Source organism: Delphinus delphis, chromosome 9 (genome assembly GCF_949987515.2).
Source record: "Delphinus delphis chromosome 9, mDelDel1.2, whole genome shotgun sequence".
Taxonomy (NCBI): Eukaryota; Metazoa; Chordata; class Mammalia; order Artiodactyla; family Delphinidae; genus Delphinus; species Delphinus delphis.
The window spans coordinates 99,626,219-99,645,844 of NC_082691.1; the positions used below are offsets into that span (position 1 = coordinate 99,626,219).

A 19,626-nucleotide genomic window follows, 5' to 3' on the forward strand; every position below is an offset into this window, starting at 1 on the left:
AAGGGCAGGCAAAGGCCTTTAGAAGTGGAATAAAACCATCATGGTTTCTATTCTTTGGGGGTAAGGAGGTGTATTTTTACTCACCCTGTCCTCATTTCTGACCATCTTACTATATCTGTATGATTAGGAGGAACAGCTGCCCCTGGGCCTGCTGTTACAGAGTGTGTGTGTTCTTCCCTTTTTTTACCCGACCTGAAGTTGGAGGAGGGGAAAGGGCAGGTGCACCAGCGCTGAGCTCTCAGCTTGCTTCCCAGGTTGAAGACAGAGATGATGGGCAGGGAGGCTGTCTGTGTGTGGAACTGTCCGAGTGTGTTTGGGGGCCTGGGATGCACGTGCCTTCTCTGTGGGCTCTGCAGCGTCGGCCAAGCTGTTTAACAGGCATGTCCACGGGAGAAGGATCCCCCACCATCAGTTTCTGCAGCAACATGTCTGCCTGTCCCTGCTGGCGGGAGGCGGGGAGGAGAGCTGATCTGTGGCTGACATGGTCTGTCCGCGTGAAGGGGATGACTAGACAAACAGGATGTGTGCAAGGGAAACAAGCAGGAACACGCCTCCAGGAGCCACTGGATCAGAGCTGGAAGAGCAGCACACTTTAGTGTTATCACGTAGCGTGTCAAGTGAGAAAAAACATGCACAACCAAAAAGTTGAGAATTATGTTTTATGCAGTGGACATACTGAGGACTTAAGCCCGGGAGACAGACTCTCAAATAGCTCTGAGGGACAGCTCCGAAGAGGTTAGGGAGGGGCCTGGATATACGGGAGTTTTTGCAACCAAAACAAGTAGTTGGTACATCAAAGGATTACTATTAATTAAAGAATAACCAGACATCTCAAGTTAATGAAGTTAGCAATTTTTTATGTATGGGAAAATTCCATAGTCTGGCCTCACGGAGATCATTTCTTTGATAGGCACCTTAACTATCTAGGGCCAGTATCCTGTTTGCTCCATCCTGAATCTCCTCAGGGTGCACTGTGGGGGTGGGCGTGGCTGATGGCTCGATGGCAGCAACATCCTTTGACAGGTGACATTCTTTGTCCACAGTGTCATTTGGGTCCCAGAAGAAAAGTGTATTGAATACAGTCTTTGCCTATGCAACACAAATCTGGTCCTGAGACTTAATATCTAAAGTCTATTTTGGAACTCCCCTGGTGGCACAGTGGTTAAGATCCGCCTGCCAGTGCAGGGGACACGGGTTCGAGCCCTGGTCCAAGAAGATCCCACATGCCGCAGAGCAGCTAAGCCCATGTGCCACACTGCTGAGCCTGCGCTCTAGAGCCCATGAGCCACAACTACTGAGCTCGTGTGCCATAACTACTGAAGCCCGCACACCTAGAGCCTGTGCTCCGCGACAAGAGAAGTCACCGCAATGAGAAGCCCGCGCACCGCAACGAAGAGTAGCCCAAAGAGAAGAAGGGCGAACCAGGTGTCCTGACAGAGAGTGCCGTGTGGATGAGCAAAGACACGTCCCCCTCAAGCATCAGGAATCCGTGTGCCTAGAATGTTGAGTTGGAAAAGTGGTTCCATGAGGAAAGAGGCAGGAGAGAAATTCGTCTCAAGGGAAGCCTTCCTCCCCATGTTAAGGAGTTCAGATTTTATAACAGAGGCTATCCTGGGGTATTTTTCATGTTCTTTTCTAGCTCTTATTATTCTCCTCGGGTCATCTCAGGTCACATCCATACCTTCCACTAATGTTTGTATCAATAACTTCAAGAGAACCAGAGAGAGGATGTCAGTCTCTAGGCATCTGTGTTTCTCTGCAGTTTTGTGGCCAAGGACGCAAAGCTCTCTTTGGAGCGGGAACTCCGCTGTGTGCCACCATCCATGTTACCTGAAGCAGAAGAGCAAAGAGTTTTGTAGTGTCATGAATACCAAACAGAATAATGACAAAATTGCCACTGTAATTTTTTTGTTACCAAATATATTTTGCAGATTTATATTATTGATGTTTAAGGGTCAGGAGATTTCTGTGTTTATCCAAAGGAGATGAGAGATATGACCCACTCACCCGAATGTCTAGTCATTATCGCCATACATCCTCTAGGCACCTCAGATTCAATGTGTCCAAACAAAACAAGTCTGTCTCCCCGATCCCCGAAGAAAAGGCTCTTCCTCCCTTAGGCCCTACGTAAGCTAAACCGTCTGAAAGCTGGCATTTCCTCACCAGCTTACCTGTCTGTGTCTTCCTAGCCCTTGAAAGCCAGCACAGGGAAGATTATTGACTTTGGAATTAACCCTACCTGGGTGTTAATCCCAACTAGGCCACTTACAAGCTCTGAAGCTTTTGACTTTTTAGAAGGATGTAGACCAAATAGAGTCCAGAGAAAGGTAAATACAATGTCAAAAGGCCTAGAAACTGTGCCCCAGAGGCGCAGTGAAGGTGCAAGCCTTTATCCTTGGAAAACAGCTCTCAGTCTTTGAAGGGGGGTTGACGTCAGGGAATTATGTGTATTGATAACCAAATCTTACTGTGTCCTATGAGTGTGTGAGTTACAACATGGAAGCTGCCCCACAATTTCAGGCAGTTCACTATAAACAGGGTCATAACTAAAACCACATCCATGCTTCAGATTAGTATTTTGACTATATAAACCAAACTCTTCAATGAGGCACGGGAAGTTCTCATTAATAACAATTTTCATCTTTTTTATTGTTTACTGTATATCCCCAGCACTTAGAATAGCGCCTGACATGTGGTAGGCATTCTGCAAAGGCTTGTTGAAATAGGGAGAGAAATAGAAAATTTATTAGGCAGTTAATATTCTTCTCAGCACTTATAAGATATTATCCTCTTACAAATTCCTGAAGTGTACAGTGTTTTACTAGAGCCATGTAAAATATTCATGTAAAGAAATGATTACTTTTTAAAACAAAAACACTAATTTGAAAAGATACATGCACCCCAATGTTCACTGCAGCATTATTTACAATAGCCAAGATATGGAAGCAACCTAACTGTCCATCAACAGATGAATGGATTAAGAAGATGTGGTACCTATATATACAATGGAATACTACTCAGCCATAAAAAGGAATGAAATTTTGCCATTTACAGCATGGATGGACTTGGAGGGCATTATGCTAAGTGAAATAAGTCAGAGAAAGACAAATACTGCATGATATCACTTACATGTGGAATCTAAAAAATACAACAAACTAATGACTATAACAGAAACGAAGCAGACTCACAGATAGAGAGTGGTAACAAACTAGTGGTTACGAGTGGGGAGAGGGAGGGGGAGAGGGGCAAGATAGGGGTAGGGGGCCAAGAGGTAATGGAGTATAACCTTTAAGAATTGTGAATCACTATATTGTACACCTATAACTTATATAATATTGTACATCAGCTATACTTCAATTTTTAAAAATATTTTTTAATGATTACTTTTTAAACTAATGCTGTAAGCTGTAAAAAGCTCATTGGCGAGTATATCCAGTGCCACCAGTTATGAAAGGGATAAAAGTGGGTTGGAAGCAGATTTCAGCCAAACTTAAGGAAAAGTATTCTAATACATAAACCTGTCTGTCAGTGGAACCAAAGCAAGCCAGCTCAGGTAGTTCTAAGATTTGTTAATACTCCTCCCAAAGAGGTACGCTGTTCATCTGGGACTTGTACAAAGGCAAACAGCAGACACTGAAGTGGCTGTGATTCTTGTGGGAAACAACAGCAGAATGGGTTTAGATGAAATGGAGATCTCATTTGGGAAAACAGGCTGTTGAAGGGTTGTATGAAAAACTAGGTATCAAATTATCTGGGATAAATGATATATATGTCTTTCCATTTCTTCCTCTACAGCCAGTGCTGATTTTCCGTATAACCCAGGACAAGGCCAAGCTATAAGAAATGGAGTCAACAGAAACTCGGCCATCATCGGAGGTAGGTGCCTTACAGGACAGGCTTTCCTGTAACTTCTCATCTGTGGGGAGTAGTCACTTTCAATAAAACCGTAGTCTAGGGGAAAAGGGGTTATCTGGATTTGTACTTTATTCATTTTGCCGTTTAAATATGACTGAAGGTTGAGAAGTACACATTGTGGAGAAAGTGTGGTCAATGTAACCTGGCTACTTTTTATGCTGACTTATAAAAAAAAAAAAAGAACAGTAGTAGGGAGCTAGCCAGCATCAGAATATGCAAGCAGGCAGTCATGGCAACAGCCAGAGCATTTCTTTATGCCCTCCAGTCTTTTCCACTCTCATCCCCTTGCATCCCAAATGGTCCGTAATAGCTTACTACAAAATCAGGAAGGACTCTGCCAGTCTGGTTTCAGTTATCTTAATAAAAATTATCAGAAAATTAATAAGCAGGGACTTCCCTGGTGGTCCAGTGGGTAAGACTCCGTGCTCCCAATGCAGGTGGCAGGGGTTTGATCCCTGGTTGGGGAACTAGATCCCGCGTGCATGCTGTAACTAAGAGTTCACATGCCGCAACTAAAAGTCCGCATGCCGCAGCTAAGAAGTCCACATGCTGCAACTAAGACCCGGTGTAGCCAAAATAAATAAATAAATAAATATTTTTTTAAAAAGAAAATTAATAAGCCAGAGCATCTAAAATATTCCAGTCTTTTCTTCTCACCAGAATACCTGCAGAATAATTCGACTCTCCTAGTATAGTTCCTCGTGTTTGGATCAGTATCAATAACCTTGTTGCCTGTTGCCTTCTTTTCTCCCTGCTTCTTCTGCCTTATTTCATAAAAATGTTTCCTGCCTCTCTAAGTATGGATAATATCGTAAGCTTATCAAGGGTTTTAAACTCAGCCAATCAACTCAGCTCATTCAGTAGGTTTATTTTCCACAGGAAGAAAGTAAACACCTATATGTATATATGTGACTGTGAAATTAGAATACATTCAAAATGGTGCTCAAAGCACATTGTTCAAAGTTCTGGTATAATCCTTATCCTCATTGTTTTTGCTTTTTTAAGACCAACTTTACTGAAGTATAATGTGCACTTATTTAAGTGTAGCACGTCAGTGACTTTTGACAGACACATACGCCCATAACCACAGCTACAGTCAAGACACAGAACATTTCCATCCACTGAAAGTTCTCTTGTGCCCCCTTTGTAATTCATCCTTCCCTCTTCCCCACTTGCTTTTGTCACATAGATTACTTTTGCCTCTTTTAGGGTTTCATATGAATGGAATCACATAGTATGTAATCTGTTGTACCTTCTGTCACTCAACATAACGTTTTTGTTTTTTTAATTAATTAATTTATTTTTGGCTGCATTGGGTCTTCATTGCTGCGTGTGGGCTTTCTCTAGCTGTGGCAAGCGGGGACCACTCTTCATTGTGGTGCGCGGGCTTCTCATTGCGGTGGCTTCTCTTGTGGAGCTCAGGCTCTAGGCGCGCGGGCTTCAGTAGCTGTGGCTTGCAGGCTCTAGAGCGCAGGCTTAGTAGTTGTGGCACACGGGCTAGTTGCTCCACGGCATGTGGGATCTTCCCAGGCCAGGGCTCAAACCCGTGTCCCCTGCATTGGCAGGCGGATTCTTAACCACTGCACCACCAGGGAAGTCCTGACATAACATTTTTGAGATCTATCCACATTGCTGTATGTACCAGTGGTCTGTTAATTTTTATTGCCAAGTTATATTCCATTGTATGAAGGTATTATAATTTGTTTTATCTACTCACCTGTTGACAGGTGTTTGGTTTGTTTCCAGATTTGGGCTATCTTGAAGATAAAGCTGCTATGAATATTCTTGTCCAAGTCTTGTGTGAACAAAAGTTTTTGTTTCTCTTTGGTAATCCCTAGGAGTGCAATTGCTGGATTATAGAAAGAAGATATTTAACTTTATAAGAAATTCCCATATAGTTTTCCAAAATGGTTGAACCATTTTACACTCCCATAAGCAATATTTGAGAGATCAAGTTGCTTCACAATCTTACCAACACTTGGTGTTGTCATTCTTTTTCATTGTACCCATCTAGTAGATGAGTAATGGTAACTCGTTGTGGTTTTAATGTGTAGTTATCTGATGACTAGTAATGTCAAGCATCTTCTCATGTGCTTATTGCCACTTGCAAATCTTTTGTGAAGTGTCTGTTTAAATCTTTCCCATCTTTTTTTTCTTTTTTTTTTTTACATCTTTATTGGAGTATAATTGCTTTACAATGGTGTGTTAGTTTCTGCTTTATAACAAAGTGAATCAGTTATACATATACATATGTTCCCATATCTCTTCCCTCTTGCGTCTCCCTCCCTCCAACCCTCCCTATCCCACCCCTCTAGGTGGTCACAAAGCACCGAGCTGATCTCCCTGTGCTATGAGGCTGCTTCCCACTAGCTATCTACCTTATGTTTGGTAGTGTATATATGTCTATGCCTCTCTCTCGCTTTGTCACAGCTTACCCTTCCCCCTCCCCATATCCTCAAGTCCATTCTCTAGTAGGTCTGTGTCTTTATTCCTGTCTTACTCCTAGGTTCTTCATGATATATTTTTTTTCTTAAATTCCATATATATGTGTTAGCATACGGTATTTATCTTTCTCTTTCTGACTTACTTCACTCTGTATGACAGACTCTAGGTCTATCCACCTCATTACAAATAGCTCAATTTCGTTTCTTTTTATCCCATCTTTTAATTAGACTTTTTTGACTTCCTGCTATTGAGTTGTAAGAGTTCTTCTTACATTCTGGATACAACTCCTTTCTCAGACATATGTATTGTGAACATTTTCTCCTAGTCTGTGACTTGCCTTTTCATTTTCTTAGTGGTATTTTTTTGAAAGGCAGGAGATTTTAATTTTGATAAAGTCCAATTTTTCTAACCTTTTTATAGTTTGTGATTTTTTAATTCTTTCTAAAAAATCTGCCTACCCCAAGGTTGTGAAGATCTTCTCCTATGTTTTCTCCTAGAAGTTTTTTAGTTTTCATTTTTATTTTTCAGTCTATAATCACTTTGAGTTCACACCTATATATAGTATGAGTTAAAAGTCAAAGTTATTATTTGCCAAATGAATATCTAGTTATTCCAAGATGGCTTCTTGAAAAGTCTCTATTTTTTTCCAATTTAATTTCCATGGCACTTTTGTCAAAAATCAGTTGGCTGCATATGTGTATGTCTTTTTTCCGGGTTTTCTATTCCGTTTTGTTGATCTATGTCTTTCTTTGGCCAATACCATGCTTATTTTATTGTTGTATCTTTATAGTAAGTCTTGAAATAAGCAGTGTAACTGCTACAATCATTTCTCTTTTTTTTTTTCAAAATCATTTTTACTCTTCTGAGTCCTTTGCACTGCCATATAAAATTCAGAATCAGCTTATACATTTCTACCAAAAAAAAGTTCGCTCTGATTTTCATTAGGATTACATTAGATCTATAAATGAACATCTTAACAATATTGACCTTGAAGTATGGTATATTCATCCATTTATTCAGGTTTCCTTTAGTTTCTCTCAGCAAGGTTTTATGATTTTCAGTGTACAGTCTAGAACATCTGTGTTCAATTTGTTCTGTTATAAATGGCATTATTTTATTACTTTCATTTCCAAGTGTTTCTTGCTAATATGTAAAAATACAAATTTCACTTTGCTAAATTTATTGTTAGTTCTAACAACCTTTTTCTGTATATTCCTTAGAATTTTCTTCATAGACAATCCCATCACCTGAGAATAGTGTTCTTACTTCTTCCCAATCTGTACACTTTTTTATTTCTTTTTCTTGCTTTATTGCACTGTCTAGGGCTTTCCGTACGATCATGGATAAAAGTGTTGAGACCTGACAGTCTTGCCTTAGGAGGAATGTGTTTAATCTTTCACTATTAAATACAATATTAGCTGTAGATTTCTCAGAGATGCCCTTTATCGGGTTGAAAAGTGTCTTTCTCTTGATAGTTTCCTGACAGGCTTCATGATGAATGGGTATTGAAGTTTGTCGTATGCTTTTGTGCATCTGTTAAGATGATCATATGGTTTTTCTCCTTTATTTGTTTAATGTGGTAAATTACACTGCTTAATTTTTTAATATTAAATCAATCTTACATTCCTAGAATTAACACCACTTTGTCATAATATATTATTTTCTACCTATTGCTGGGTTCGATGCTAAAATTTTATTAAGAAGGTATATGGCTCCATCATTTTCTTTTCCTATAATGTGTTTGTCTGGTTTTAGTGTCAGTATAATGCTGGCCTCATAAAATGAGTTGAGTGGTATATCCTTCTCCTCTATTTCCAAACATATGTGTAGGATTGGTATTGCTTCCTTAGATCAAGTTTGTTAATAGTGTTTTTGAGGTCTTCTAAATTCTTACTGATTTTCTGTTTAATTGTTCTATCATTACTAAGAGAAGAATGTTGAAATCTCCAAATATAATTGTGATTTGGTCTAAATCTCCTTTCAGTTCTGTTAGTTTTTATTGTTGCTGTTGACTGAAAAAAAAATACACAGCCTAGATGTTGAGAATTATGTCTTATTCAGTGGACAAAACTCAGGACTTAAGCTCAGAACACAGCATCTCAGATAACTCTGAGGGGCTGCTTCAAAGAGACAGGGGGGAGCCAGGATACGGAGGAGTTTTTGCAACAAAGACCAGGTAGTCGGAACATCGAAAGATTACTATTCATTAAAGAGAAACAGACATCTCAAGTTAAGGAATTTAGCGCTTTTCCATTTATGGGGAGATGCAAGAGTCTGGGCTCACTGAAATCATTCCTTCGACAGGCACCTCAGCTCTCTGGGGCCAGTATCCTGCCCTTTCTCACCCTGAGTTCCCTCAGGGCTCCCCACCTGGGGCAGCTCTAGTGGCTGACTGCTGCAACATCCTTTGTTTACTGGTATGGCAGGCAGCGTTGTTAGCCCACATTGTTGTTGTCGTTTTGGGGTTCTGTGTCTCGAATGGGAGAGGGCAGCACTTGAGGGAACGATGGTGAAGCAGGGGAAAAGTGTTGGCGTGATATACAGGATTTGGTTAACCTCTAGTCCCTCTGCTGTCTCCACCAGGGGTCATTGCCGTGGTAATCTTCACCATCCTCTGCACCTTGGTCTTCCTTATCCGGTACATGTTCCGTCACAAGGGCACCTACCACACCAACGAGGCCAAGGGAGCAGAGTCGGCAGAGAGCGCGGACGCCGCCATCATGAGCAACGACCCCAACTTCACAGAGACCATTGACGAAAGCAAAAAGGAATGGCTCATTTGAGGGGCGGCTCTTTGGTGATGGGATGAGGGCAGGGGGAGTGACTGGGGAGGAGGGCAAGGGACAGAAGCACCCTACTTCGTACTCCTGAGCACATCCTACAAATATTAGCACAAGTTGGGGGAGGCAAGCGACAGAAAACTCCTGAGACTGACGGCCACAAGAAATACTTTCTGATATTTCTTTATAGCTGAGTTTCCCCTTCTGTATCAAAACAAAATAATACAAAAAATGCTTTTAGAGTTTAAGCAGTGGTTGAAACTTGTAGGTACTACCTGTCTTATTTTGTGTGTGTTTAGAGGTGTTCTAAAAACCCATGGTAACAGGGCAAGCTTCCTACATTTTTCAGAGCCCTTAGAATGGGGATATTTTTTCTTGAGAAAAGCTGATGCGCAGTATACATGACTTCCAGCATTTTCTTCCTTTTACATAGAGTCAGCCTCTAACGGGCTATTGTAGTAACTAGTTCGTGTTCACGTAATATTTCTTTTGGTGTCCTGTGAATTGGAAAAGGAGAGATGGGGCAGAGAGAACCTATGATTTGACAGTTCTCAAAGAGACCTCAGTCTGTGCAGCTCTCTGAGAGTTCCCACCAGAAACAGCTGGAGGAAGAGGGGGTGTGGCCCCTCTTGTGTGACAACGTGATCAGTACAACCGAGAGCAGCTTTCGGAACCGAGGAAGCAGTTTCCTGTTGGGATCGTTGGTTTTATATTTCATCAGATTCTGCAAGATAATACTGTTCCACGTCTGCAGTCTTAGCCCCATCCAGTGTCTGTAACTATCAGCTACAATACCTGGTGACCAGCTGTTACAAAAAAATTTTCCCTCTGCTTTACCTACAACATATTGGGTTAGCTTGTATGTGTGTGTAAGCACCTCAGTGGGGAATTAGAGCCAGATGTTAAGACTTGTCTGCTCTGTTTCTTTTATAGTTGGTAGCAAGAGTACAGATACTTCCTAGTAAATGCATAAATTATGTTGGTCTTCTTATTTTGCTTTAAATCTCTAGTCTTTAAGCCCCGGGACAAGATCCTAGCAGACAGTGTCCTCTGAATGGATGAACCAAAATAAAGCCAAGTTGTGACTGCTAGTTTTGTTATTGCTGTTACTCTGGAATCATGTGGAAAACGCTGCCGTATTTTAACTCATCTACTTCCATGTATTTTCCATCCTAAACAGACACACTGCCATGATTCAGGGGCCTTCTTTGGCAGATACATTTGAATCTCAGGTTCATCACAACCTGGTAACTGATTATTGCCTGTCAGAGAATGGACATGTCTGGTCAAGCAGACCTCAGTTTAATCAGGAACCTTCATCAACTAATTCCAGCAAGTAACTATTTATTTAAAAATAATCGACTGTGTGTGTAGGCAGGTGGGACAATGCTCCTACTGGAGGATCCAAAACATAATTTCATTTATTTATTTTAAAAGAAGGTGACACAAAAGTTATTTCTAGAATGACTACCATTTATGAACCTTATAGTTCAGGCTGTTATACTTAATAAGTACCTCAAAAATTTTTTTTAGACTCCAGCATTTTGAGGAATTAAATAGCCCTTTTTTCTTTCTCCCCCTGGAAGGAGGTGAGATGAGGGTGAAAAGGTACTGATGTTATTGTTCTGTTGGAAATTCTAGTTCATTTGGATTATATTTTCAGGGTACTCGGGATGCCTGACTTATTGGAGGACCTCAGTTTCTTGAGTGATGGAAAATGTTATCCAGAGCTGCACATGGCACCAGTGCCTGACAAAAGGAGACAGTGGACCAGTTAATTCACATTCAAGTGAAGGTCATAAAACAAAAGAGAAGCCTAGCGCCCTTTTACAGTTGCTGACCTCGGGCACTGTCATAACCACCCTTTATTTAAAAAGGTCTTGATCATCCTTCCATAAAATGCATTTACCATGAAAAGCATTTATTAGTGACCAAATATTAGAACAACATAACATTTACAAATGACATATTGAAGATAAAGGTTATTTATTTGACCAAGATGACTACCATTAAGGGATTCATTTATATATTTTCAAAATGAAAGAGCAAATTTTAAACATTATGTTTAAAAATGTTTCTGATTTCTTAATACCTGTTTGATAGGTATTACTTTTGCACTTAACAAATAGCACCAGGTGGAAATTTATTATTTATTGCATTTGCCATGAGAGCTTTATTCTTTATACATTGTCTGAGCACTTTCCCTTTCTTTCCAAAATGATTAAGAAATTAAAACAGTCAAACATAGCCCCTTATACTGAAATGTTCTCACCCTTTCTCTTCTCTGTCTTCTTTTCTTTTTCCTGCCATAAAAAGTGAAAAATAAAACCTAACACTTCTCCCCAGATTTTCAAGCCTAGGGCACCGGGGTGACCGCGGGGACCCGTGTTTCTCCCACCTCAGCATCGTTTGAGATTTACAGACGCATGACACGGCCTCTGCCCTGAAGGCGGTTACAGCCCAGCCAACGGACAGGACACAGAAAAAGTGGATGAGGTATTAGTAATGAAGTAAAGGGCCGAATACGTGCTGGACATCTTCTCTTTGGGACTGCAGTCTTCACCCAAGTTCCTAAAGTTATTTGTGAAGGCCACATACAGTACCTTCTTAAATGCTAAATAATTTTGTTTTATGTGCAGAAAAGAAGACAGCTCTTTTTTCCAGCTCCCCAGGCAGCCATGACATTATGACCCAAGCTCAGGGCCCAGTCCTGCTTTGTCAGTCATATCCTGCAAAAGCCTGGTGGTGTCTTATAACCCGATACCTTACCAATCAAGCACAAAGAGGCTAGTGGTAGTCCCTTTAAATAATAAAAGAATCAGATCAAAAACAAAAAGTTTTCTTTAAATAAGAGGTGGTTTTCAAGTTGCAGGAGAAGCTGACAGTTGATTTCGGGTTGTTTGTGCAGGAAACATCCTCCGTGTATAAAGCAAGCATCTCTGTTTTGAGTTGCTAGGATTGGGGTCTTCAAATGAATGCAAAATCAGTCCCCATCTGCGCTCTCAATGTACTCCCTTGAGCTCAAGGATGCTAGCTCAGGAGGTAAGAGGTTATATTCTTAAGTTCTTCTCTGGCCCTTCATAGTATATAAGACAACATTTCCCTTGTGGCTTTCAAACATCTGCTCAAAAAAAGAAAAAAAAAAGGTGTGAGAGAGAGACCTGTTGTGTGGGAGATTTTATTGAGGATCTGGGGATAAGAGTTTGAGAGCCTTTATTGGAAAATTTCCTGTTGCTCCGTGTTTGACAAATCAGCATCCTTTACTAAGGGGAGCAGGATTTCAGAGGCACAGGAAAGAGAGTTGGCGTGAGCCCGAGAGTGGATCTTAACGTTGTCGTTGGACATCTGTGGGGCAGCCACCAGATGGCACTGAGAGCCGGGCACAAAGACACAGACCATAGAAAGCTCCAAAGGAAGAGCTAACAGCTACCGTTAGGAAAATGCAGTGTCAGTGTAGCGTCAGGCTGAAACTATCAGTTCCTTCGATAACAGGATCTGTACTTTTCTGTTCTTCCACACGTTCTTTTTCGCCCTGTCCTTTCTCTTATGGTGTAAACGTTTTCATGGTCCCTTGATGTCTCACACCTCCAAACTAATGATTAGCACCTGATTGGAACCTCTTAATATTTTTTTTTCCTTTTCACCATCCTGCCAAGCAGTTTTCAAAAAGAAAGGCAACAATTAGTAAATTGAATTCCGATGAGCCAGCCAAAAATAGGTCTAAATTGCTAGTCCCACCTCATCCTGAAATAGATGAGAAACAAATAGTGTTTCTAAGTGATCTGGGCTAAAACACGATAGGTGCCGTTTCTAAACTGATGTTTTGGTGAGAAGTGATCCCTAGAGCTGACCCTTTCTCTCTCCCTGACGTGCTCTGTAACCTTGGCCAGCTCGCTGAACGTCTGTTCCTTTTCGCCCCGTGTGTCAGGCAGAGCTGTTTTATCCACTTCCTGAGACAATGGTGAGGTGCCGTGGATTCTTGACTGTGGACACTTTGAAACCCAAATACAAAGGCCAAAGTCAGTGGACCTACGGGAAGACTTAGTTTCCAGCTCGTGCTTGTAAGTCACATCCAAAGAAACCACGCATCCATGTCCAGGAGTGTAGAGACGTGAAGCAGTGCTGTACAATTACTAGATTATAAGTCAGGTAGACTGCCAGGGAGCTAATCCGTCAGCACTGGGAGACGCAACACAGCCAAAGGCCAGAGAAATCAAAACGCCACATGTATAAAACCCTAAGTTCCCACCTGGGTGTGACTTGTCGCTTACACACGCCCCAGTGTGATTATAAATAAGACAACATTGAGAAGCAAATGCGCCTGTTTCACGTAGCCCCATGGCCCTGCGCCTACACTACACACACCCTGCATGATGATGTTGGAAACTTTAAATTTATTTCACAGCAGTAGTTTTTGGGTACAAGTGGTTCGTGAAACTCATTGTCCATGAAACAGGGAAGCCGTGTTGAAAAGTTGGTTATCTCCCATGGAGCAAAGACTAGCAAAAGGTAATAGAGATACCTGGGCACACGGGTATTAATACCCAGCAGGCACTTACGAGTTTATTTTCCAGATGAAAATGTGCTTTAAGAGCAGGTCTACTTAGAGGGGCTGCACCACTTTCCGAGTCTCAATTTTTTTTCAGCAACTGCTGGACCCTGAGATGGTCATGGAAACGTGGAGACGCCTCCCATCTGGTAGGCCAAGGAACAGTTCTCAGTGTCACTGATTCTACTTTTTGTCTTGTCAGGTTTCTTTTTGTTTGTTTTTTTTTTTTTCAGTGAGCATGGTGAACTGCAGAGGTTAGGGTTGTGAAAAGGTGGGCTAATATTCTTTCTGTAAAGTCAATTAGGCTTCCATCCCTGTGAAATAACACGAAATTTTGCTCTCTGAAAGCAACAGCATGTAAACTAGAATGAAAGAAGGAAATCATGTATGTATGCCTACTATTCTTTGTGAATGTCTTTCATTTAACTAAAATTATATTAGAAACTGGATTGATAAATAAAAAAGTCCAAAATAGTTTTAATTATCCTAAAAGCGATTCTTTGTGTTTTGTTCCACCTGATTCTCTTAGAAGCTATTTTCAACCTTCAGCAAAGAAAGTTTCAGGCACTGAAGTGCACATCTCTTTGGAATATAATCTTTCCGAAAGCTGTGGCGAACTGGTCGCTCCGCAAAGACAGGTCTCGTATGAGTGCATCCATCGTTAACCTCCATTTGCCGCAAGCTCCCCCCTGCACCCCATTTTTCTTTAAGTGGCTTAATGGATATTGGCTTCAGGTTTTGGATTAGTTTACACACAGCTTGGTAAATTATGGTTGGAGCTCCATGATGTCCAGGGTATATTCTGAGCCCAATTTGGGATGAGGGAGTAACACTGGGTAATGGACAAATAGATCCAGGCCAGTGAACTAGGTAACAGGAATTTACAACGTGTCTGGAGATGCAGATCTTTCTAAATGCACTCCTGTGCATTAAGGGCTGCAGTTCTTAGTTCTTAGTCCCATTTTCTAGTCTTCAGTTACCATTGGGAAGCCATTTCCTGCTAATTAACTTTCAGTGAAGCATTGAAATGTACTCCAAATAAGTGTGAATTCCAGTGAAAAGCCCAACCTCTCTGTGCTTCAGCGATTCCCAAAGCCAATCAATAGAAATAACTCTGAAGTCTGTTTAGAAGGCGTTGTGCCCTGAGGTTCTTTGTCGGGATTCTGCTTTGCAAGTGTGATCCAACAGGTGTGGGGAGAATGTCAGAAAGTCCCCCGAGAAAAGAAAATCAGCGCTTGTAAAAGTTCATAACAAACGAATTTTCAAAGGATGAGCCGGCCAGTTCAGGAGTTACCGTCTGCAGCAAAAGCATCTGAGCACCACGTGCTTCCTCCCCTTCCCAGTCTCCCTGCCGTCAGCCATGTGGACACCAAGATCAGTAAGCTCCAGGAAGACAGCGATTTTATTCTGCAGAAGCAGCATCTTTTCAATGAATGGGGAGTAGAGAAGCAGAGAAGGGGTCGGAGGGAGAACAGCGGGGGGAGAGGTACGTTGAAGAAAACATCCAATTTTACTCTCTGTTGGTGATGACATGGCCGGATGGACTTACCAGCCAGAAGACAGAAAAGAGGAAACAATGGTGTTATTATTTTCTGAAAAAGCGTTCATGTCCTCCCCAAAGAACCTATGTTTGAAAGCTAACTCTTGAGAGCAAGTATGATATGAGTCATCATTAACATATGCACATCTTGCCCTGGTCACTCTGAAGCCCATGAATTCAGAGAAACCTGGGCTAAATAATCCCTTCCCTGGAAGATTCCTTTCTACCAGCAACCGTTCCCCTCCCACAAACACGCCAACACGCCTGCAAAGGACCGCAGCTCAAAGCAGTTTGCCAGGAAGAGAATGCAAGGTTGGTTTTCCGGGTTTTTTCCCTCTGCTTTTGCATTACCATTCCATTCGTCTTAATTCATCCTCTGGGTACAGGGTGAGTAACATCTCTTGGCACAGATAAATAAACACATATGCGAAGTCTTCACCAAAGGAATGAAGCCGACATTTTTTTAAGTCCCTGGAACCAAAGCATGAGAAAGTTAGTCATTTCTTCTAAATATAGAAATCCAAGTTATAAAATGTAAATTAAGATGTGGCAGAGATGAAGAAGGCCAAGATGATGAAAATGAACTTATTTTGTTGGAAAGTTGGAAGATGAAATTCTTAGGTCTAGGAAGGCAATAGCTAAAATGGAACATAAGGGCAAACTTCTAAGTCGTGAAAGATATAAAAAGGCTAAATAAGAGCTTACTCCCTAAGATCTAGTACAGCAGGACTAGGTGGAAACTGAAGCCAGGAGTGAACTCTTGAAGGGTTTGTAGTAGCCAGGAGTTGTCAGCGTCTGAAGTATCTGTCAAGTCGTTATTTAAAACAAGGTGGAACACACTCAGAATGCTGTATAGCCGTGGGAAGTCACCAACTAGATACATACACAGCAATCTTAAAATCATGTATCTTAAAAATATAGTACAGAGTGAAAAGGTAAGAAACAAAATTAGATTCATAAAGCAATGGAATTTATTAACATTAAAAACGTACAGAGCAACAAAACATTTGCAAGGATCCATGAATAATTAAGGATATGCATATGTACTTACATCCTTCTATAAAATATATGTTACATGCGAAGCAAAATATGATAGTCGTTACCTGTGGAATGGTAATGAAGGAAATGGGAGTGAGGATGGGGTGAAAATAAATAAAACAAGAGACACCTTGCATGGATGAATGATGATAAAAAACCTTATTCTGTAGATTATCATCGGCTTGACTCTCAGCCCCGTGGAGCCTGGGTGGGGGGAGAGAGGAGCCGGGAGGGCAAGCATCCCGTCGCAGGGCAGCACAGTTAAGTCTCGACTGCAAAGGGCTGACCCATGAATGGACGTCAGGAAACATAACCGCTAATTCAATCAATCGATAAATATTAGTGGATGAACAAAGGCAATGAGAAAGGGGAGCGACAGCAGAGCATTTCTGTTCTTTTAAATGCAATTACTTTCCTTGTATTGCGGAACTGAAGGAAACTCAGGGATAAAGGGTCTGCCCTCCGGTTCTGCAGATGAACAGACACCAACCGCTTTGCAAGGACGTGAATGGAAGATGCCGCCTCGCTGCCCCGCGTGCGCTTTCCGAGAAGGCGCCCAACCTGGACCTACCTGCGGATGACTCCTCCCCCAGCCTGACTTCTCCTTCTTGGACAGAATAAGGTCTGTACTCGTGTCAAGCGGAACCAGAACAGCACTTCTGCTGGTCAAGTGCTAGTTCTGAAGCTGGGCCAATGGGCAGGTGTCCCTATTCTGTACTCACTGTAAAGAAAACATTCCTGGTTAAATCCCAGATCTTGCTAGAAGCACACCCGGGGCTTTTTCAAAAATACAACAAGATTCTATAATATATTTCTGGGTGATCATGTTATAACTCCTCTAAATTAAATTTACAGAGTCCATTCGCTTTGATTCCAAGCAGTAACCATGGTGTTCCCTTTAAATCATTACAAGCGCAGGAGATGAGTACTGCCAGGCATGTCATTACAAATCTCAGCTTAAGCACTGCAGAAGTGAACTCTGAAGTTTAATTGGTGCTCCCAGCTGGTGTTATAAAATACAAGTCCGGGACACATGCGAAAGAAAAATGACTTAATATGAATCATCTTAACATGAAACCAGAAATAGAGTAAAGCAGGTATTAGCTGAATTGATTCTGAATCAGAATGACTTGCCTTGACACCTGTACTGTATTATGTGATTGATTTGGGGGGAAATATTTATTCTTCTCAAGAAGACAGCTGTTTTCAGGGACAATTGAGGAGAAGGAACGAATAGCAGACATTGGGTCGTTTGACAAGATTACTTGGAAGTATATGGATTGCTGCGCTGGCCGCGTCCAGACATAATCACTAGCAGAACTCCATGGGACGAGTCCCCTTAACAAAACCAACTGTCGTCTATGACGTCAGCTCTGCAAAGGTGGGGCGGGGAGTCACAGGGACATCACAGCATCACAGCTACACTTTGGGGCCACTGCCCTCACATATGAGTTCAAGCTTTTTAAAATTTAGTCTTATTTCCTGTTTCTACCACCTTTAGGGTAACCATTTTGATTCATGCCCTCGGGAGAGGGCATTTGCCAAGGGCTCAGGTCTTCAAGCCCTGCCCTCGACTGGGTTGCATCAGAGTCCCACAGAGAAGCTTTAGCCTGACCGTTGTGGTCCTGTGCCTTCTCTCCGCCTCCCTCCTTCATCTGCATGAACCATAACGTCAGGGCCCAGGGGAGGTCCCCACCCTGTGTCCCAGCCTCCCGCACGTGAGCGCTCGCTCTTCCTTGAATACTGATCCGGGGCCAGGACTAGCCCTGCATCTACTACAGAGGATATCACCTGGAAAGGAATTTCCAGGCACTACTCCCCACACGGCCATCGGACGTCGCAGTGTACAGCCCTCAGCTAAGTGATAGCTGTGTAACTGTGAATCTGGATGATTAAATGCGTGGAAAGGTCCCTGGTTACAGCATAGCAGCTTCATACCTGACACGACACAGTGTGTCACGCATACGTACATTTCGCCCTCGTTTTCTGGGTAGAAAGCTGTCAAGCAGAATAGGAAAAGACAATGGATTTCTGAGGGGGTTGAAGCGGTAAGCGTCACATGGCGGGTGTGAATTCCCCTGGGGAACGGCCCCACCCTGAGAAGAGAAAGGCTGTGGGAGACTCTATGGCGTCAGACTAAATTGCATCGAGGTGGGACCACCACTCCTCTCACCCTAGAATGGGGGACCCAACATTTCGGGTCAAAACATCTATTCTAACTGCACTCAGGTCATTAGTACACAAGGGTGACCACATGCACGGTGGTCACGAGACAAAAAAGGGGCTTTTGGAGAGACGGATGCTGGCCTAGGCCCTGTGGGACAAGCTGAACTCACTTTTAATGAGGAGTAGCAGTCAGTGGAAAAAAATATATTCACTAGAATAAGCAGATTCAAGGGAATTCTCTTCCAGGAGGCAGGCAGGTGATGAAGGTTAGCATGAAAGATAAGGAAGCTTTGGTGAAGTGGGTGGGCTAAACTCAGCAAATAACGTGCGATACTGTGAGATCCCAGTGCTGGGAAAGGACTTGTTCCCCAGCGAGGTCTCTTGACTGTTTTACTTCCAACAGGATGAAGTAGCCATGGGGCAATGACCCTCCATTCTAGACGCTGAGAATCAAGGGCACATCCATGGGACTCCTGTGGACCTCCAGACCCACAGAAACCCTCTGGTAATTTACATCAGTGCACTGTGACTGCCCTCTCCCCAGGAACGGATCAGAATAAGATGTATTCTTCAGCACAGTTAGCAGGGATCAGAACTGTTCTGAACACCGCCCACGTCCTCACCAGAGGAGGGAGGTGGGCCCTGCTACATACCAGCACACAGTGGAAACCAGTCTGAGTACAAGCCTGCGGGCTGAGACAGGGTGTCTGGCTGTGTCCCCAGCTGACCTGGAACCCGGAAATAACTGAACCCTGGCCTGTCATCATGATGCCTCTCTAATAATATCTGACAAATGGGTGTGTTAGTTTCCTACAGCTGCCTCAACAAATTACTACAAACCTGGATGTCTTTAAACAACAGGAATGTATTCTCTCACAGTTCTGAAGGTGAGAAGTTTGAAGTGTTGGCAGGGCCACGCCCTCCCTCTAAAGGCTCTAGGGAAGAACCTGCCTTCCTGTTCAAGCTTCTGGTGGTCCCAGGCTGTCCTTGACTTGCCGCTGCATCTCTCTAATCTCTGCCTCGCTGGTCTTCACGTGGCCCTCTTCTCTGACCGTGTCTCCTCTCTTCTTATGAGGACATCGGTCATATTGGATGGGGGCCTCTCTACGCCAGTATGACGTCACCTTACCTAATTCATGCACAATGACCCTATTTCCAAATCAGGTCATGTTCACAGGTACCAGGAGTTAGAA

General features: G+C 42.5%; 1 protein-coding gene across 1 annotated transcript in view; it reads left to right on the top strand.

Annotated features, from left to right (window-relative positions):
- The window catches only part of CNTNAP2 (contactin associated protein 2), a 1,416,746-nt gene extending 1,402,561 nt beyond the window's left edge, over nt 1–14,185 (top strand). Inside the window, exons 23-24 of the mRNA XM_060019815.1 lie at nt 3,796–3,876; nt 8,944–14,185. Of these exons, the coding sequence (XP_059875798.1) occupies nt 3,796–3,876; nt 8,944–9,143 (281 nt within the window). The 3' untranslated portion in view covers nt 9,144–14,185. The remainder of the gene's footprint in view (nt 1–3,795; nt 3,877–8,943) is intronic.
- Nucleotides 14,186–19,626: the final 5,441 nt, after the last annotated feature.